Consider the following 22,355-nt stretch of genomic DNA (forward strand, 5'->3'; position numbering starts at 1 on the left):
TCTTCATGTGTAAATGGGGTGTTTGGTTCATGAGTTTACAATGTTCTAACATTAGGCTTAAAACCTGAATCCCCCACCCAATAATTAAAAAAGAAAGAATAAAGGGTGCGTTTTGTTCATGCGTTTACATAGGTTAATGGGTTTACACACCAAAAATAATAATTAAAATCATAGTTAGTATGATCCATAGGTTTACACATGAAGAATGGATATCAAAATCATATTTAGTGTTTGGTTGATAATCCTATATATAATAAAGCCATATGGTCTTGTGAAAATTAAATGGTGATAATCAACATTTAATTTTCACAAGACCATAATAATATTGTTAATTATAATAACAATAACAATAATAATAATAATAATAATTGCAATAATAATGATGATAATAATTTCCACTGACAGTTTCTAATATATATATATATATATATATATATATATATAAATACTAGTATTTTATATGTCCAAAAAATATATGCCCAATATTAAAAGTCAATATTAAAATCTTAGTTATATTAATTTTTTAAAAATAATAGTGTGTGTGTGTGTATGTATATATATATATATATATATATATATATATATATATATATATATATATATATTTATTTATTTATTTATTTATTTATTTATTTAGTTATATTTCAATTTCTACTGGCAAATTATTGTGTGAACGATGATCCACATAATTGTATGGATCATGAATATCAAATACATTTTTAATATATTAAAAATGAGTTAATTCCAGCAATGGTCCTCCGACTATGTTGATTTTCCATAATTGGTCCCTGACTTTTAATTTGGATAATTTAGACACTTGACTTTTTAATTCTTTCCAATGTTGGTCCTTCCGTTAGATGGAAGTTAAATGGTTGTTAATTTGAAGGGTAAAAGCGTCTTTTCAAGTAATGTATATTTCCTCTTCGCTCTCCCTGAGGGATGAGCTGGGTGCAGTGTGGGCGGTGCAGTGTTATCTGACACTCCAGCCAGGATACCAAAGTATCTATAGTTTCTTGCTTGCTCTATAATTGTTAATAGTTTACAAAGAGAAGAATGGGGATTCTTGATCATCTTTCTGATATGTTTGATTGCTCTTCCGGCTGCCACTACCGTCGTCGCTATAAGAAGCGCCGACAACTGCAGGTATATATGTTGTCATGTATTTGTTATATAAATTCTTGATTTTCCGGCGGCGATATAATAACTTTTTATATATGTGAGCAGCGCAGACGGTGGAGATGAGCGACGACGTACCCCGCCGGAGCCTTCTTGTCGTGCCCGGCGCATACGGATGCGCGACGACGTCGTACGGAACGTAGTGCCAAAGCTCCACCTTCTTGCTGGTCCGGTGAGCCACGCGAGCCACCACCCTCTCTGGATCCACGTAGCCCACGACGGTGAGCTTGTGCTGCTTCGGCTCAAACGGGGTTGGCGTCGCCCCCTTCATTCCCTCCACCGACCTCTGAACTTTCCTCTCGCACCCTTCGTAGTCCATCTTCACTCTCATCTCCACCGTCTGCGCTGCTCACATATATAAAAAGTTATTATATCTCCGCCGGAAAATCAAGAATTTATATAACAAATACATGACAACATATATACCTGCAGTTGTCGGCGCTTCTTATAGCGGCGACGGTAGTGGCAGCCGGAAGAGCAATCAAACATATCAGAAAGATGATCAAGAATCCCCATTCTTTTCTTTGTAAACTATTAACAATTATAGAGCAAGCAAGAAACTATAGATACTTTGGTATCCTGGCTGGAGTGTCAGATAACACTGCACCGCCCACACTGCACCCAGCTCATCCCTCAGGGAGAGCGAAGAGGAAATATACATTACTTGAAAAGACGCTTTTACCCTTCAAATTAACATCCATTTAACTTCCATCTAACGGAAGGACCAACATTGGAAAGAATTAAAAAGTCAAGTGTCTAAATTATCCAAATTAAAAGTCAGGGACCAATTATGGAAAATCAACATAGTCGGAGGACCATTGCTGGAATTAACTCTATTAAAAATACATTATTTTTATATTGAAAGTACCTTACATACATATATAATGTACCATTAGTATATTTAAAATATACTTTTTATTGCATGCAACCCCAAAGTTCATAAGTTTGAAATTAATATATGGCATAGCTAGGCGGCTTAATATTTAAGATTGTTGATGTGCATATTGAGGACTACGGAGACAAAGATGCGTTATTCGTGATAGTCGGCGGAGACAGAGGCCGGTCATCAATATGATAGTCGGCGGCCAGAGGGAGGCGACTCCTCTAATACTTGAAAGACATGGGCTCGGCATTTGTACGTAGGTACAGTGTACGGACGCGAAGGTAGCCCTAAGAGAGTATGCAGAGAACCTATAACTTTCACCGACAAAGATCTGTCGACTGGCCAAGCACCGCACCACGACGCATTGGTAATCGTGATGGATGTGAACGGGGTGGTTGTTCGACGAATCTTGGTATAGCGTCAACATCCTGTATCTCGAAACATTTACCAAGTTGGGTCTAGCACGAGAACGGCTGACCCCGGTAAAGACGCCACTGGTAGGCTTCACTGGGGATTCCATATAGGCTGAGGGTCTGTCACCCTGCCGATCGAGATCGGTAGCTATCCCGACATACAGAAGCTGGATATGAAGTTTATCGTAGTTGATCTAGCTTGCTCTCGTAACGCCATCCTCGAACGACCCGGTCTGGAGGACTTGGGAGCACTAATCTCCGTCGAGCACCTATGTCTGAAATTCCACACGCCGACTGGAGTGGGCACGGTACGTTGCGACCGGAGGGTCACCCGAGAGTGTTATCTGCAGGCATGCCGGGGAATGGGAAGACGAGAAATGCGAGTGCATGAAATCACCGAGCGGCCCGCAAAGAAAGCAATGCCACCTCGCCCTGAACCGGCAATAGAGTTAGAAGAAGTCGAGATCGACCTAGTCCGACCAGAGAGACGGGTGAGAATTGGAGTCGGTCTCAAGGAGGAAATACGAACGGAAGTCATACGTGTGCTCTGTGAGAACCGCCTGGTCTTCGCTTGGGAGCCAAAGGACATGCCGGGTGTGGACCGCTCTATCATCTCTCACTGACTCGCGGTAGATCCCGGCCACTGACCCATGATTCAGAAAAAACGATATCTAGCCAACAACCGACGAGAATTCGTGAAAAAGGAAGTGAGCATGCTGCTAGCCGCCGGCCACATCCGAGAGGTAAAATACCCGGATTGGTTGGCCAACGTGGTATTGGTGCCAAAACCGCCGACCTGGAGAATGTGCGTAGATTACACCGACCTCAACAAGGCTTGCCCGAAGGATCCTTTTCCCCTACCCAGGATCGACCAGCTGGTCGACGAGACTGCGGGTTCAGCCTTATTGAGCTTCATGGATGCTTTCCGAGGCTACCATCAAATCTACATGCACAAAGCCGACGAGGAGAAAATAGCCTTCATCACTCCCGACGGCGTATACTGCTACTAAGTGATGCCCTTTGGACTTAAAAACGCGGGGGCTACATATACCCGAATGGTTGCTCGGCTATTCCAAGACCTGTTGTGAAAGTCTATGGCGGCGTACGTTGATGACATGTTGGTCAAGAGCCGGGAAGAATCGGGTCACGCTCGAGATTTGGCCGAGTGTTTCCAGGTAATGCTTAAGTATAATTTATGGCTTAATCCCAAAAAGTGCGCAGATAACGACTCTGAACTGGGACCGTGCCAAGAACCCGAAAATGTTTTGGATCGAAGACATCCAGCGTTACAAAGAAGAGGGAAAATTGCCTGACGACCTTACGGTCGCTACCCGAGTCCGCCGAAAAGCCCCTTCCTTTGAGATTATAGATGGACAGTTATACAAGAAGTCATTTGGGGGACCTCTCTTCAAGTGTCTGCTCAGGCTAGAGGCAGAAAGAATAATGGACGAGGCCCACCATGGGATATGCGCAGCTCATCAGGGTGCTCACACCCTCGCACGGAAGTTGGTCATCCAGGGCTATTACTGGCCCACTATGATGAGAGATTGCATCGACTGGATAGCTAAGTGCACCGTGTGTTAAACATTTGCACGAAAAGACACTCGGCCAGACACCTTCTACACCCCGGTTACTACTGTCATTCCATTTGCTAAATGGGGAATCAACCTGTTAGGCCCTCTGCCGGTTGCCCCAGGGCATTTTAAGTTCTGTGTGGTGGCCATAGATTACTTCACCAAATGGGTGGAAGTAGAACCTCTGGTTACCATCACTGAGTATCAGTGTCGACGTTTCTTATGGAAGAAGGTGATCTGTCATTTTGGATTGCCAGAGCACCTAGTCAGTGACAACGGTTGACAATTTGATTGCCAACCCTTCACGGATTTCTGTCAACGGCACAGCATTCGGCACACCAAGGTGTCGGTCGCCTATCCTCAGGCCAACGGACAGGTTGAGAACGTGAACCGCACCATTGTGGATGGCATCCGCAAAAAGCTAGATGACGTGCGAGGAAATTGGGCTGATGAGTTAGACCGCGTATTATGGGCGTATCGCACCACTTAGAGGCGAGCTACCGGCGAAAGCCCATTCTCGCTGGCCTACGGCTTTGAAGCAAAGGTGCCCATAGAGGTTGTCGAGCCCACTCACAAGGTTCGCCACTACACTAATGAGGGAAATGAGGATAACCTAAGGATTGAAAAGAATTTCCTAGAGGAGCGAAGAGAGACATCACACGCTCGCATAGTAGAGTATCAGTAGGCTATCAAGAGATATCGGGATAAGCGAATCCGACCCCGAGTATTCCAGGTGGGAGACCGTGTCTTACGCGATCAACAGGCCAGCCGACCGACCGAGGGGGGGGGAAGTTCGCGGTCAAGTGGGAAGGACCGTACCGGAGAGCCAGCGGTGGTTCAAGCCGGCACCTACAAGCTGGAAACCTTGGAAGGGGAGCCTGTCGACCAGATCTGGAATGTGATCCATTTGAAGAAATGCTATCAGTAAGAAGTTGGCTCCCATGTATTCGTTAAAACGCAGCATTGAATAAATATCTATTACTCTCCAGTATCTGAAGTCATTTCCAAGAGGAAAAGCCTAAGGAGTCGCCTCGACTGAGGTACTCGGCAAGAAAAGAGAGAAACAAAAGGGCATTGACCCTTAGACGTTTCTAAGATAGAAAAAAAACATAAGGAGTCGCCTCGACTGAGGGACCCGGCAAGAAAAGAGAGAAACAAAAGGGCATTGACCCTTAGACGTTTCTAAGATAGAAAAAGCCTAAGGAGTCGCCTCGACTAAGGGACTCGGCAAGAAAAGAGAGAAACAAAAGGGCATTGACCCTTAGACGTTTCTAAGATAGAAAAAGCCTAAGGAGTCGCCTCGACTGAGGGACTCGACAAGAAAAGAGAGAAACAAAAGGGCATTGACCCTTAAACGTTTCGAAGATAGAAAAAGCCTAAGGAGTCGCCTCGACTGAGGGACTCGGCAAGAAAAGAGAGAAACAAAAGGGCATTGACCCTTAGACGTTTCTAAGATTAAAAAAAAAAAAAAAAAAAAAAAAAAAAAAAAAAAAAAAAACACCTAAGGAGTCGCCTCGACTAAGGGACTCGGCAAGAAAAGAGAGAAAAAAAAAAAGGGCATTGACCCTTAGACATTTCTAAGATAAAAAAATCCTAAGGAGCCGCCTCGACTAAGGGACTCGGCGAGAAACAAAAGGGCATTGACCCTTAGACATTTCTAAGATAGAAAAAAACCTAAAGAGTCGCCTCGACTGAGGGACTCGGTAAGAAAAGAGAGAAACAAAAGGACATTGACCCTTAGGCGTTTCTAAGATCGAAAAAGCCTAAGGAGTCGCCTCGACTGAGGGACTCGGCAAGAAAAGAGAGAAACAAAAGGGCATTGACCCGTAGACGTTTCTAAGATAGAAAAAGCCTAAGGAGTCGCCTCGACTGAGGGACTCGGCAAGAAAAGAGAGAAACAAAAGGGCATTGACCCTTAAACGTTTCTAAGATAGAAAAAAAGCCTAGGGAGTCGCCTCGACTGAGGGACTCGGTAAGAAAAGAGAGAAATAGAAGGGCATTGACCCTTAGACGTTTCTAAGATAGGAAAAAGCCTAAGAAGTCGCCTCGACTGAGGGACTCGGCAAGAAAAGAGAAAAACAAAAGGGCATTGACCCTTAGACATTTCCAAGAATGAAAGCATAAGGAGTCGCCTCGACTAAGGGACTCGCCAATGGAAACTCAAAAGATTGTGGAGTCGCGCTGATTTTAAAGAGAATACAAGACGAAGAAGGTAAAGTAGAAAGCAAAAAGGGAAGTTTTCCATTAATAAAGGCCCAAAGGGAGGACCGGCCCCTTACAAAACGATCAAAGGAAAAGAAGACCTAAGCTAAGGGGGAGGACGCAGCAACTTCTTCACCTTCGACTTGGTCACCCGCCGATGGTCCATCAGGGGGGCGGTCGAAGGGTCTTCTGGTTGAAGGGGCGCGCTGCTAACCGGGGAAGCCGTCAGATCAAGGGGCACATCAGCAGGCAGGGCCATATCAGTCGCCGCTGGCAAACTTGGTGGAGCCGGAGGAGAAGTTATAGTCGCAGCCCCGGCCGGGTGCTGGAAGCGGCTCCACCACTGGCTTGAGACCCCAACCTTCAGGTTTGAAAAAGGAGTCGCGGGCCAGTAGGCCGGCGTATAGTTCAAGTTGTGCCTCGCGGTAGCCGAGCCGATAGTCGCGTTCGCCCAGGTCGAGCAGGAAATCATCACCCTCCGGGGTCGCCAACCATTCCCTTGCTAGCTCCTCCCGTCGACCTGCCATTGCCGACTTCACGTCCGCATCAAAGGCCGCCGACCCCTTGAACTCGGCAATAGCAGTCGCCACCTTCTTCTGCTCATCTTCCCACAGACGAGTCACCCTAAGGAGCTTGGCTATGTGAACCTCCCTCTCCTTGGCGAAGGCCGCCTGCTCCTCTTTGCGAGCCTCGTGCGACTGAAGCAGACGAGTGTTGAGGCTGCTCGCTCCGGCCTTGAGAGTTCGCATCCGCTTCCTCATTTCCAGCTGGAGGGCAAGGTTTTAGGGAAAAGAAAGAGCCATGTCAGAGAGTAAAAGGAGGAAGAAATTAGCGAGAAGAAGGCCTGAACACTCACCCGGTAAGACTGCCGCAGAGAAGCCTCCAGGATCAGCTCGTCCTTTAGCTCAGATGCTGACTCGAGATCCTTGGGAAGGAGCACGTGCTCGGCCCAGTCTGAACCGAGAAGTCGCCTTGTCATATCTGGGTATCCGCGCTCAGTTCCAAGCCCACTCGGATCCTCTTGGGCGGAGGAACTTCAGGCTGCTCCAGGGGTCGCTTAGAGCTCGGACTCTCCGTCGAGGCCGGAGGAAGACGCGAGGGAGAGGCCACGAGAGAGGTCGATAAATCAACCACGTTCCCTGACGGAATGACGCGTGACGCCGGGGTGGGAAGCGGGGTCGAAACGGAAGAAGTGTCGGTCGAACGCTGAGCCATTCGGCGCCTCATCTTCTGAGCATGGTCGCCCATAGGTTCGGCCTGGATGTCAATCTCCTCAGAGGAGTCAGACGCGGAGTCGTCAAGACCTGTACATGGGAAGAGACAGAAGTCAGCTAGGTTACCTAAATGAAAAAAGCAGGGAAAGGGGTCTGATGAAAGACTACATGTGGTGGCCGCTCCAGCAGGTAGAAAACCCCACTTCGCCATAGCTCGAAGTCGCGACCATCGTTGGGCACAATAGAGGATACTTGGCACCCCGGGTCGCCTCTTTGGTAAAGACAGCTCGCCAGGAGCAGGGTTTGAAGAGGGTGGCCGGCCACATGGTCGGAAATGCAAAAGGGGGGAGAGAAAAAGAATGACGAACGAAGAAGAAGAAGGGTTTCCAGTCCTTCACGGAATCTGGAAGACCCTCGAATAGCACGCATCCGGGACAGGCGGATATTTGTACAAAGCCCCGAGAGTGAGGGCCGACCTTGTTCATGGTGTACAGACACCGGAACAACTCTATACAGGGTATGCAAAGCCACCACCGACAAAGAACTATGAAGCAAACTAGAAGACGGTGGGAATTGGGGACCAGCTGACCTGGAACTAAGTTATAATAGCGAAAGAAAAGGGAGAGAAAAGGATGGGGTGGCACTCGGAAACCAAAGGCCACTAAATGGAGATGTATACCCACATAACCCTCCGCCGGGTCAAAGATGGACCGGTTCCCCAGAGGAAGAACGTCGGCCGATGGGCCAAGCAGAAAGTGGGTCATCTCGAGATCCGCCTCTGTTATCAACGATGGAGTAGCCGCAGGGGGGTCTATAGACTCAAAGCTACCCTTAAGCCGTTGAAGGCCGTCAAGAAAAGTCGCCACCGTCGTTAGTGGGGCTGGACTCAGAGGTACAGCCGCCCCGGAAGACGACGAGGCTGGCTGAGAAGAAGAGGGAGAGTGAAGGTCTGAAGGCACTTCCCGACGGCGAGAAGAAGAAGACGAGGAAGAAGATGGAGAAGACATGGTGGAGGACACCACCGGACGGTGAGAAGGTGAGGAAGAAGACGACATGGTTATATAAAAGGTGACCAACCTGAGAAATGCCCGGCGAATTGAGAAGAGCTAGACGGAGGGGAAGTACTTCGGTCTCTAGTTGATTGTGAGAATGAGCAATGAGAAAGAAAGGAGAAGCGTTTATAAGCTGGGGAGAATCCCAAAGGGGTTGACATATGTCAAAAGCCCGTTGGACGATGGGAGAGGTTGATTGACGCGAAGAGACGGGGCATTTAATGCCCTTCGAAAATCGGAACGGCGGTTGGACTAGGGTTAGCTCAAGCGGCACGCCTAGGCATGCGTAGAGTCAAAGCGACCCAGCCTGTCGAATCCTAGGCCCAATCCGATTTTGAGGCGGCCCTTTTTGAGCTATCCCACTCGGACGACAAGGCCACCCGAGGACAAGACATAGGCCCGTCCGAGTGCGTGGTCGGCATCAATGACGCGACCACAGTAGGCCCCAGAGCAGACATTGGGCCGAATCCACGCCTCGCTTGGGCCCTGAGCCCAGACTCTTCTTCGACCCGACCTGCTAGTCGGATAGAAAGAGCTCGTCTGCCCAGCCAGTAAGAAACATTGCAAAGTAAAGAGATTCTTGAAAAGACCAGGAAAGCCGGCCTAGGCCCTTTTATTGATCAAAAGAAACAAGCATACATCATAGGAACATGGCCTTGGTACAGACTAGAAGCATAAAAGGAAAAAGCAGGATCATGGGTTAGCCTTCTCCTCGGACAGACAAGAGGGAGACCCCGTAGCAGGGGGAGGTGGACCTTCCAAAAATAGCCGAGGTTAGAAAGGAGTCGGAGCCGGAGCTTGATCCGGTATGTCATCCACGTAAACCGATGGTTCCCCATCATCAATCATTTGGAGAGGCCTTTCTAGGGCACTGAGAGACATGGCCATCCCAAAAGAGGAGGAACCTCCCATACCTCTTCCTTGTCCACCGGCGGCTCGCTTATCACCGGATCCACTCGCCGGCTGGCAGGGCCCACCGGGACTACGTCCAGGACGTCCGGGGAAACCACGATGGGGTCTGAGCCGGAGTCGCCCACCAAGTGACCGCCGTGCGCCAACCTTCGCTGCCTCAGCTCTTCTAGTCGAGCTTGCTCCTTCAAGCGAATGGAAGAGCGTCGCTCACCATCCCTGTAGCTCATGTCAAAGAAAAGATGAGGGAACAAAAGGAGTAACAGTTGCAAAGGATACAAGGAAGAAAATTGAGAAAGATAAGGAGGAAGAAGCCCTATTTATAGCCAGGCCATGCCGGTTTTTCAGAGCAAATCGCCGGGAAAAATCAAAACTGCCATCACTTGGCAGAAATGTAGGGAGTGGTCAAAAATCAAGAATCTGCGTCAGTGTAAAATCCCATCGATCCCGCTTGGATAGGGCGAGATTCCTGCTATGACCTGAAAAGCGAATCTCCCCTAGATATGGGAGGATCGCAAGTGTCAAACCTCGGAAGGCGCGAGGGCCGACCGATAAGTCGGAAGGCAACAAGCATAGTCACACATTCAAAAGAAAAAGAGGAAAACGTAAAAGCCAAGATAGTTCATGCGTTTTATTTAGGAAAAAATGGTCCAGTACATTGGTAAAAAGGGGACAACTTTATTCGTACTAAGTAAATTCTCCCCGCGATCTTTCACTCGTCCTCACTAATCACCACACTCAATCGCTCAGAAGCCTCAGTCGGCGCTACTCACTTCTCAAGTGAAGATGGCTCATCCAGAAAAGCCATCTCGTCTGATGAACCGGAACCAGCAGGAGAAGGGCAAACGGTGTCCCAAAAAGTCGGCATCAGAGGCGGGACCACTGGGGCCTCATCATCCGGATACAGCTCAAGGTAGCATGTATAGTCGGCGTCCGACATCAAGTCAAAAGCCAGTCCTTCAGGATCATGTAGCGGGATGGTAAAGGTCATCTGGAAAGCTAGCTGTTCCGGGACGGCCACCTCTACGAAGGTCCCAGCCTCGGCCGTTACGCGAGCCGTGGTCTGAGGAGGAGGGTCGACCAGAGGAGAAGGATCGGCAGCCGGGGGAGGAGCCTCGATCGTCATCCAGGAACCGGAAGAAGTGGAGCCAACGGAGTGCTTGCGAGAAGCATGCTTATGAGCCATCCTTTTCCCTTTCTCAGACCTCGATCGCTTGGCAGGAAGGGAATGGGTCGGCGACCCAAAGACAATTTTCTTTCTTTTAATCGGTGGGCGACCCATGTTAACAAGGAAGGTGAGGAGAGACAAGGACAAAGACGCCATTTATAGGTACGAGAAGCAAGCAGGGAGTTAAAGCGGATCAGGAATGTAGAATTAAAATGATCACAAAGGATCCGGCCATAATCTGACCATTAAAGAGAGGAAATTGAAGAGCGATTCCAGCAATCTGCATTGAAAGGGCGGATACTTTCCAATATTCGAGTTGAAGAGGGGGCTCAATATTGAAAAGTGAGGGACTAGTTGATGGGGTGTGAACCCCGTGGGCTCAGGGCCCAAGAAGAAGAAGAGATTCCCAAGAGGAGAAAGGGCCAAGTCCAGAAGAGGAAAAGCCCAAGAGAGATAGGGGCTAAAACCAAGAGGTCGGCTCGACCCCGAGGTCGGCGCGAATAGGCAGGCGGCACGGAGATGGCTGTTAAAGCATTTAAGAGGCCATTTAAAGGCTCGATCAACAAGCCGTTGGGAGGCCCGATAACGGCAACCCAACGGCCCCTAGAGTTAATAGGGTTAATAAGTCAATTTACGGCCTTAAATGTATACTTTTTGAATGATTCCAATGAGACCCACTATAAAATGAGGGCTCCTCAAGAATGTAAGGGGGCGGCGAGAACAGGCCAAGATTACACATATACTTGCAGTTATTATCTCTTTCAATTCTATTTTTGAAATGTGAATCCACCAACTAAAGTTGTGTTGGACCTCCCTGGCCCAAAAACCCTAAAACCAACAAAAATGTCATTTAACATATAAACTTTTAAAATAATTGTTCCAAGGAAAAAAAACGCTATAAGAATAAAGCGTCATTTTACCTAGAAATAATGTAATGAATATCATTATCATGGATTCATGCTTAGGTTTCAAAAATATAATAATAAATAAATAAATGACCACGACATTTAAAAAATACACAACTTGCTTGCAGAATTAAGCTATCATTCCTCAATGTTCAACGTACTCGAATCCCCACCCAATAATTGAAAAGAAAGAATAAAATCTATTCCCAAATAATGTAATGAATATCACATATCATTCAAGTTTCAAAAATATCAATAAAAAATAACAACATTTCAAACTGAAGCTAATAACAGAGCCTAATACGTGTTGTTTATCTTTACAGTTTTCAACCCTCCCCTGAGAATTGGGTAGGGCAGGAAATACAAACACAGATCCAGCTTCAAAGAAGTTGCCAGTCATCTTCTTGTTTACCGTTCTCCGAATCACCAATGGAGGTTGCATCGAATGACTTGAATCCTTCTGCACTCGCCTCGCCCTGCATATCTTGATATTGGACTGGCATGGAGACATTCCGAGTCTCGGTTATGGTGAACAGTGGAGCACCACCTGATTGATCAACCAGCTCCGATGCTCGTGCACAAAAATCATCAAAATCGCCTAACGAATTCAAAAGTAAACTCGATGGTGAACATTACATAAATATGCATTGTACATTAAGAAGTTCAGCTTCAATCTGTTTAAATGAATGAATTAATGAAAGAAGAGAAACATGAAAGCATAACATACTCTTGTCTTTGCAGTAAAACCCGATAGCCAAGGATGGATCAATGGAATCAAGTGGGAGCTGCCGCACAACACTGTATTTGGAACCGAGAGGATATGATCGTACATAAGAAAATCAAAATAACAAAATACGAGGATGAGAATGAATAAATCATTATGCAAGGGCTTACTCGCAGTGGTAGGATGAAGTGTCGATATCTAAATTATCCCTCCCAAGATCAACAACCTGCCAACAAGACCAGTAGCATGAACTGATGGACTCTCTAGGCAACAAATATCATACAAAGCATAGCACATTGAACTTTGCAAATATATGAAGAAGCCAATAATCCAAATAATGCAAAAGCCAACACGGAGATTTTGCTACCACTGCTCATAGGTGGCCCCCAGTAGCTGCTGAAGCGCTTATACCATTTCCCTCCCTTAATTTCTTATGTGGAGGGGAGGGGGGCGGTGGGAGATAAACTAAGAAACAAACGTACAAATTCTTGAGGTGTGGAAAGGGGATTGGAATATTTCATGACCACAGAATATTTGTAAATCCACAAAAAGGACAATTTAGCCTCATGACACTCATAAAAGTATATTCAGAAAGTCATAATTGAAAAAATCAGCCACTTCAGTGTACATATGTGACATAGCCACCAAGAAGCAGCCATACTCAAACAAAATGCAGGAGATAAAAACACAAATAGTTCATCCCCCTTAGAGGGAACAAAAAATGACAGATGAAAGATGACACTAAAGAGGGGAATTAATATCACATTAACATGCATAGGAATGTTCCAAAAGCTAAAATGGTGGATCCAAATTTAAAACCTACCCCATATGCCAAGATAACCAGATGAGAACATATGCACTATAATACTACATCCCACACGACCTTATACAGATTCAAAGTTTACTTGACCAAGAAAAGAACCGATAATGTGTATGCTCTCAAACAGTTAAAAAAAATCCTCAACAACCTGACAACTGAAAAATCCATCAGAGGTTAGCTAGCATCTGAGGAGAGCTAACACCAGCACCACGACCCCATCCCATGGGAGTTGTGGTGGTGGGGGAGGGAAGGGAAAGGAGCAAATATTGGGATATGTAATAAGAAGACATATTAACTGTTACAAAAATAAAGAATAAGATAAACAATTACTTGTTGAACTTCATGTGGATCAAGATAAAATGCCTGATCATCCTGCACACCAACAATGTATGTTGAGACTCCAGGTCTACCACCAAGGATTCCCAGGCTTTGGGGGAAGCTGAATGTAGCTTTTAACAAGGGAATATACCTAGGAACAAAGAATGAAGGTTTTAGGGGAAAGGGGAAAAAGAATGAGAAAAAACAACTCGTATACACCACCCTTAAGGAAGTCATTCATATACAACTTACAGCATTCATATTCTTACCTAGTATATAAGTTCTCCCATACCATGCCCAGGATGAATGGCATTGAAAATGGATACAAAGATAATGCCACATAGTAAATATGATGATGCTTGAGATGTAAAATTAAATTAAGAGGCTCTTCAACTAAGGCAAGAAGTACAGATAGCTTATCCCATCTTAGACAAATATCTTAGATTCTTAGGTCAGCATTACAATATGTCCAAGAAATTCAATTAATCACTTATAAATTGCATAACCTAAAAATGATAATAAAGAATTTCTTCTTCCAAGGTTGTGCAGGTAGTCTATGCTTCACTTTGTGTCAAACATCCCATGGATTAGAAGGCCCCTAACTGGCCAAAAGCCTTTCAAACTCCTCCCGTCTTGTAATCTACTCTGTAGAAGTTAATTGTTAAAATGTTCCAATTGTTACGCACATGATGTCCCATTTTAGACGTGTAACTAGTAAGCTATACAGTGTAGGCCGTCTAATTTGTGCTAAGAATTTATTCAATCAAAAACAATATAACCAGTACAATATTCTCACCTTGAACATTATTACCTGAAATCTTTATTCATTTTCTGCATTGGACAATTATTTACTCCGCATTTTAAAACAACCAAAGTATGACTAGAAGGTCAAAATATAACGGTAAAAGGTTCTTTTGTTGCAGAAATTCTTCACATGTAAATCTTAATTTCTAGCTCATGCATTAACAAAATTATATTTAATGTATCCACTACGCATAAAAGAAGGATCTGCATTGGCCAAAATGTTTACTACTTGCAGCCTTCGTGAACCAGCAAATCATCATTTCCTATTACCACTTAAATCAGGATATAAAAGCTAAGGGTTTATTGCTGAAGTATAGATGGATCAAGGACTTGACAATTAAAATTAACATGAACTTCAAGATATTACATTTTTCTTCATTGTTGAATCATAATAGGACCATGACTATAATTGAATGTGAAAAGAAAAGGGGATTAGATGATTGCTTCTAAATCATTCCTGCACTGCAAACGAAACTATAAAGACATTCACATTTGGGCCATACCTTGGGTTAACCTTGTCGAGTCCTAAGACCAAGGGAACCAACAAAATTATAGGAGCCCAATCAACTTGGCCTTTTGACAACTCGAGGCATCGCCTTGAGATATCATCAATGCAAAGGGCTGGTGCACCGCCCCTTTCTCCATCTTCATCCCCAGAAACAACATAGAAAACCACCCTTGACAGGTCTGCATTTTCAGCGTCCTCTCTCTTACAGCACGCCAGTGTTTCCCATGTGCGACACATTGCATATGGGCCAACCCACGAACCAGGGGAAAGATCATATGCCTTTCCAGCTTGAAGAAGGTTGTGGATAGAGTAAGCAGATTCCTCTGAATCACCAAAAAGGTTCAATATCTCCAAATAATTTTGCTCAAGCAACTGCACATCACAAAAATATAATTCTATCATACCATATTTCAACAGTCAGTAAAAAAGCAGTAAGGTATGAAGAGATTCATCTGGATATGCATTACCTTCTCCAAAGACTTCCTCCATGATCTTCCGAGTCGATGGAAAAGCAATGCCTGTGACCAAGCACATAATTACCTTGATCTTCCTTTTTAGAATTTGTGCATAGAGACAATAGTAAAAAAAACTGGCACACGATAATGCACTACCTGAGCAACAAGCATCTGACTGCTTCGAAGCATGCAACCCCAACCTGAATCATTAGTATATTTGGACTCTCCTATGGGGGCAAACCCTAAGATTCATAATCATTCGCGCACAAAAGAACCATTAGTTTCCTGGAAAATTCAATTCTAAACGAAATGTTTTCAAAATAAAAAATTAAGAGTCTCACCTTTACGGTAAGTGATTAAGATCCTGGATGAGAAATCTTCGACAAACGAAGCAAATCCCTGGCTCTGAGTCGGATCGGTGGATGGACTATCATCTTGAGCAACTTTATAGCAGCAGCCGAGAAGCCAAATGTCAGTATTGGAGACTGAGGGAATCCCAGTTTTGTTTAAACCTAAAATTCTCCACACAGAGCCACTGTTCATCGCTCTTCTCAAAGCCGAAGTCCAACCAATCGCATAATGCTTTGGTATCAAACTAGACGCCCCTTTTCTTGGAGACCCTTTCGAGTGCTCAGCTGCCGTAGCACCCGAGCTTGAGAACGCAGATACCCTAAAGCCCGACCAAAAAGAATGCCTTTGCTCTGCCGAAGAAGATGAAGCAAAACTGGGCCCCGAACCCGGAACCCTATCGGGCGAATTGGAATCGGAGAAACTTCTGCTGATGCTTCCAATTATACTCTTCTTCGGCATCAAAAAGGGCACAGTAATTCAGGACATCAGGGAAACCAGACCCCACAAGAATTCTACTAGCTTTTCTTCTTGAAAATCAAAAACAATGATTTGAAATCGAGCAAAGATAGTTAAGTTAGATTAGAAGAAAAGAAGAGGAAGAAAAGGAGAATATTTGAATTGGAAGCTTGTGGTATTTTAATGATGATGATTCTAGGTTTCGTAGTCAGCCAATGTTTGGTGGCGTGAGGCTTTAGCCGATATTCTATGGACAAATGCAGGTAGTACATCTAAAAACATGATTCTAATATAAAACTCGGTTGTTATATCGTGAAGAGTTTAACTATGATTCAAAAACGACATCGTTTTTATTTAAAAAATAGAAATAGATAGTTGTTAAATTTTAACAAATTTTGTATTTTTTACGTGTTTAAAATAAAATGAAATTATAATGTATTTAAAATGAAATTAAATAATTTGTCTTGCATATTGTGTTTATATTATCAAATGAAACTGCAATTGAATTAAAATAATACTTTAGTTTTGTTTAAATAAAACTACAATTTGCATAAAAAAAAAATATGAATAACATGTCTCACATATTGAGTGTATATAGTCAAATGAAACTATAATTATATCAAAATGATACTTTAGTTGTGTTGTAATAAAACCACAGTGTATATAAAATGAAACTGAATAATAGTTTCACATATTTAAGTGTATATTATCCAATGAAACTGTAATTGAATTAAAATTAGAGATAAAGTACAAAAAAACTACTAAACTATTTGGGAAACAGCAATTAAGTCATCCAACTTAAGTAATCATCAAATAAGTCATTAAACTCGAAAAAAAATAAAAAAAATAAAAAAATAAGTCATTGAAGGGAAAAAGAGCAATTAACATTTTTAGCAGGTTAATTTCTGATTTTTGCTGACTAAATTGTTAAGTGTTTATTTTATTTACATATTATTATTATTATTATTATTATTATTATTATTATTATTATTATTATTATTATTATTATTATCCATCTACATAGTAATATATTTTAAAGTAATTATAATCAAAATAGTTTTGTCTTGTCTAGATCTAATTTATTTATTTATTATTTTTTAAACTGAAGATTCAGTGAAAAAATAATAATATATTTGATTATAATTACTTTAAAATATATTACTATGTAGATTAAATTTAATTGCTGGTCTCACTGTAATAAGACTGCTGTATGTATAATGTCAAATGAAACTGTAGTTGAAACAAAATGAAACTTCAATTGTGTTCAAATGAAACTACAATGTATATAAAATGAAACTAAGTATGTTATACAACAGAATTAATTATACAAAATGAGTGTCATTTCTTTTCATTAAAAGAACCGACACAATTTTGAACCACCTATAAAACTAGTAATTTACTCATGGACATACATCAACAAAATTAGAATAATTTTAGATAGGGAGAAGAATAATTTTAGATAGAATAAAATTTTGTACATTGTATTCATTAAATTTAAAAAAAAAAAAAAAAAAAAAAAAAAAAAAAAAACTTCCGTACCTCATTTTTATCTGTTTGGTACTTTGATTGGATTAATGAAACTGGATTAAAATCATTTTGAATTCAATTTTTTTATAATATTGAGTTCAGTATGAGTATATGAAATTTATATACGTGAAACAAATTCATCCTGCCGTATAAACAAGTTTCTCTCTACCTAGGGTTTCTAGGTCCTTCTCGTCGATCCATCGACACAGTTTTCTACGGTGAATCCGAAGCAACGACAAGCGGTTTTCGTAAATCCTGCATGCGGGATGGCGTCTACACCAGTGGAGAAGGAGGTGGCGAGAATAGCAGCCAGGTGGGCAGACGTTGTATTGGAGGAGGAAGCGTCGGCTTTCATGCCGGACGAAGGGGCGGACACGGAGGAGGCGGCGGAGGATGTAGAGGAGAGTTGGGGGGTTGTGGGGAGGTTCTTGACACGAAAGCTAGTCAGGTTGGAATTCATGAGTCAGGTCCTGGCTTCGGTATGGCAACCTGTGAGCGGTGTTGAGGCAACGGAGGTAGAACCGGGCAGGTTCCTATTTGTTTTCCATCACGTAACGGACATGGAACGTGTTCTCAATGAGGGGCCCTGGGCGTTTGACAATAGCACGTTGGTATGTAAGCAGGTCCCGGACGGGGTTATGCCGGCTGATGTAGTTTTGGATACGGTAGACCTATGGGTTCAGTTGCATGGAGTACCGAAAGGATACTCGTCTAGTCGGATCTTGGAACATATTGGGAATTTTTTGGGTACGTTTGTTAAGATTGATGATCGGTTCGACAATGTCCCATGGAAGGTGTTCCCGGATTAGGGTTTCGTTGTCTGTTGATAAACCCTTGAAAAGGCGAATGAATTTTATTAAACGGGACAAGACGTGTTGCTGGGTAACATTCAAGTATGAACGCCTGCATACTTATTGCTATTTCTGCGGGATGCTTGGTCATTCATATCAGTTTTGTCGTGGGGCCAGGGATTCGAAGCTGCCGGTGGAGGAATATTTGTACGGCCCGGAATTGCGGGCGGGGGGTGCTCGTGGCCCTAGACCGGTCGGCGGGAGTTGGCTTTTACCGCCGAAACGGCACGCAGTGCGCCGGAGTCCGAAGGATGACCAGGTGGCGGTGGGCGGGTCTCAGGGGGTTGGGAACCGAGCTGATGAGGTAGTAGAGGAGGGTGTGGTGGCGGTGGCTAAGAGGCGCCGGGAGGAGGTGGGTGGTGAGAAACGGACGTATGAGGGAGGGGATGTTGTGATGGCCGAGATTTCAAAAAACTTGCAGCCAGCGGGTTCTGGTTCCCAGACCTGCCCGGATCAATGAGTACCCTCAGTTGGAACTGTCGTGGCTTGGGTAATCCACGGACAGTTTGTGAGATTGTGGACATGGTGTCCCGAAAGCAACCCGACTTTGTATTTCTGATGGAAACGAAAGTGGCACGCGATCATGCAGAGCGATTACGTGTAAAGATAGGATATGAGAGTCTTTTTTATGTTGATAGTGATGGGTTGAGTGGAGGTATAGCGTTATTATGGAAAAAGAATTGTACGGCCCGGCTGCTGAGTTACTCAACGAACTACGTTGATGTTGGGGTAACTATTGATGGCTTTCCGGAATGGCGTATGACGGGTTATTATGGTTTCTCGGAGCGAACGAGGCGCACTGAGTCATGGGATCTCTTGAGAACACTGTCAGGCAGGTCAACCCTTCCATGGGTTGTCATCGGAGACTTTAATGATTTGCTGTATCAGAATGAGAAGAGAGGGGGGAATCCACATCCGAATAGTCTCCTACGCGGTTTTGGGGAAGCTATTGAGGACTGTGGGCTTGCTCAGATGCCTATGACTGGTTATCCGTACACATGGGAAAAGGGGAAGGGGACATAAAACTGGATGGAGGAGAGGCTTGATAAGGTCTTAGTGACAAATGAGTGGCGGGGTATGGTGACGGGGGCTAAGGTGATGAATCTGAGAACCCGGAAATCTTATCACTCGGCTCTCTTTCTGGGGATACGTGATTACGATGGCGGTGGTGGGCCTGGGAGGAGGGGGTTCCGGTTTGAGATGGCATGGTTGCATGATGAGGGGTGTAGGAGTGTGGTAGAGCAGTCTTGGCAGGAGGGGAGGAGCCAGGGTTTACAGAATTTCATTCGGTACTGTGGGAATCGGTTAACACGATGGGGTGGGGACCGGTACCATAAGTACGGAAAACGGATCAACGAGCTGACAAGGGAACAGCAGCGATTAAGGGGGCATACTGATCCGGCCTCACTTGCAGAGTTCCAGCTCCTAGAACAGCTGTTAAGCTGCACTGAAGCTCAGGAGGATGCTTATTGGAGACAGCGAGCCAAGCAACATTGGCTTAAGGAGGCGGATGCTAATACAAAGTTTTTTCACAGGTATGCCTCTCACCGAAAAAAGAAGAATACTATTTCTAGATTGATGAATGATGATGGGATTTGGGTGGAGGGGGAGCCTATGAAAAATGTTATCTTGCAATATTATAATCATATTTTTACTGCTGGAACTCCGGGAACTGGGGAGGGATTTTTTGAGGGGATTGCTTTGCGAGTCACACAGGCATAAAATGAGTACTTGATGCGGCCTTTTGAATTGGAAGAAGTTAAGGGTGCATTGTTTGCAATGTTCCCGGATAAGGCACCAGGCCCGGATGGAATGGATCCGGGCTTCTATCAGCATTTTTGGGATGTAGTAGGGGGGATGTGACGAGTTTTATAATAAATTGTGTAGAGTCCTGTGATTTCCCGCCCGGGTTGACTGAAACTGATATTGTTTTGATCCCAAAGAAGAACACCCCTGAGTTTGTAACTGATTTGCGCCCTATAGCCCTTAGTAATGTGGTCTATAGAGTTATGGCAAAAATGCTGGCTAACAGAATGAAGCCATTAATGGAGGAGATAATATCTGAGTCGCAAAGTGTTTTTATCCCGGATAGATTGATAACGGATAATATACTTTTAGCTGCGGAGGTGGGCCATTTTCTGAATAGAAAGCAGTGTGGGGTGGGGGGATGGAGTGCTCTCAAACTGGACATGGCGAAGGCATATGATCGGGTGGAATGGTCTTTCCTCCGTAAGATGATGCTAGCGTTGGGTTTTCATGATGGTTGGGTGGAATTGATTATGAAGTGTGTCACCACAGTCTCCTATAATATTCAGGTGAATGGCTTGAGATGTGATCCTATTATACCTACTCGTGGATTAAGGCAAGGGGATCCTTTATCCCCGTATTTATTTATTATCTGTGCAGAAGGACTATCTTTATTATTACAGCAGGCACATGTTGTGGGATCATTACATGGATGCAGGGTAGCGAGAGGTGCCCCCCAATCTCTCATTTATTCTTTGCGGATGATAGTCTTTTGTTTTTTAAAGCCAATGTGGAGGAAGCGGTTGAAGTTAAAAGATGCCTATCTGTGTACGAGGATCTGTCTGGGCAGGCAGTTAACTATCATAAGTCAAATATAGTAAAAATACAAGTAATGTTGATAGGGATAATGTGGCTCAGATTTTGGGAGTGACACAGGCTGCGAATTTTGGCAAGTATTTGGGGTTCCCCTCTTTTGTTGGAAGACACAAAAAAACAGTTTTTGCGTATATTGAGGATAAAATCCGTCAAAGGATTGGGTCATGGAATAAAAAACTGCTCTCGCAGGCGGGTAAGGAGATTTTATTGAAAACTGTAGCGCAATCTATGCCTACGTTCTCAATGAGTGTTTTTTTGCTGCCTATATCCGTGTGTACGGCGATAGAGAGAGTTATGAATCAATATTGGTGGGACTCTGGGACTGACAGGCGAATACATTAGAAGGCATGGGACAGGCTGTGTATCCCAAAAAAGTATGGGGGGTTGGGATTTAAAGATTTGCGTGCCTTTAATCTAGCAATGTTAGGGAAACAGGCATGGCGGATGTTGACCAAGCCTGAGTCCTTGGTGGCGCGTGTGTATAAGGCCCGTTATTTCCCAAAAGGATCGTTTATGGATGCACAAGTGGGAAATAATCCTAGTTTCTGCTGGCGGAGCATCATGGCAGCAAAGAGTATAGTTTGTGGTGGGATCAGGCGCAGAGTTGGTAACGGGGAATCTACACTCATATGGACTCACCCCTGGTTACGGAATGATCATGACCCTATGATACAGACAGAAATGCCACTACAGCTGCAAGGAGCCAGGGTCTCAGGTTTGATTGATCAACAAACTGGAAATTGGGACCCCTCAATTTTAACTGATCTATTTCAACCTAGTGATGTAACAGAGATTTTGAAAGTACCCATCTCACTGGATTATGATGATACCTGGTACTGGTATGGGGACCCAAGAGGGGAGTATTCTGTTAAGAGTGGGTACCGGCTAATAGTGGGAGATTATCAAGGAAATAATGGGATATTTACAAAATGGCTGCACCTATGGAAACTCAAAATCCCACCAAAATGGAAAATGTTTCTTTGGAGAGCCGTTAGTGATATATTGCCTACCACTACAAACTTGCTTATAAAGAGGGTGGATGTGGAACCACAATGTGCCATGTGTGGAATATCTCAAGAGGACACAATGCATGCTCTAGTGTTGTGTGATTATGCAAGAAACATTTGGGAAAAATCTAACCTCACGATCCCCAATATAGTCACAAATGTTTTTCATGATTGGTTTGATGAACTCTTAAATGTTCTAGACTTTGATGGAATGTTATATGCAGCAGCAATTCTATACAATTTTGGAGAGCAAGGAACATGGCGGTCTGGGAGGCAAAGTTACCGCGCCCCGAGGCGGTACTCAAAGCCGCTGCTGCTGCCGGTTTAGCATGGACGCAGGCGCATCCATTGCCCACAGCCCGAGCTGTTGCGCTGCCATCTGGGACGGTTCAACCGCAAGGGGGATCCGGGCTGCA

The 22,355-nt window shown here is 44.2% G+C and overlaps 1 protein-coding gene and 1 pseudogene across 1 annotated transcript; both read right to left on the minus strand.

Annotated features, from left to right (window-relative positions):
- Positions 1 to 1,039: 1,039 nt before the first annotated feature.
- Positions 1,040 to 1,692, minus strand: LOC109148588 (annotated as a pseudogene).
- A 9,981-nt stretch (positions 1,693 to 11,673) lies between these two features.
- On the minus strand, positions 11,674 to 16,198 carry LOC109148836 (cysteine protease ATG4-like). Its single transcript, XM_019296580.1, has 8 exons — positions 15,467 to 16,198; positions 15,282 to 15,367; positions 15,138 to 15,188; positions 14,666 to 15,042; positions 13,371 to 13,509; positions 12,391 to 12,446; positions 12,224 to 12,294; positions 11,674 to 12,094 (listed from the first exon to the last, which is right to left on the minus strand). The coding sequence occupies exons 1-8, from the start codon at positions 15,933 to 15,935 to the stop codon at positions 11,877 to 11,879; spliced, it is 1,467 nt and encodes a 488-aa protein (XP_019152125.1). The 5' UTR covers positions 15,936 to 16,198; the 3' UTR covers positions 11,674 to 11,876.
- Positions 16,199 to 22,355: the final 6,157 nt, after the last annotated feature.

Source organism: Ipomoea nil, unplaced genomic scaffold (assembly GCF_001879475.1).
Source record: "Ipomoea nil cultivar Tokyo-kokei standard unplaced genomic scaffold, Asagao_1.1 scaffold2144, whole genome shotgun sequence".
In the NCBI taxonomy this organism is placed as follows: Eukaryota; Viridiplantae; Streptophyta; class Magnoliopsida; order Solanales; family Convolvulaceae; genus Ipomoea; species Ipomoea nil.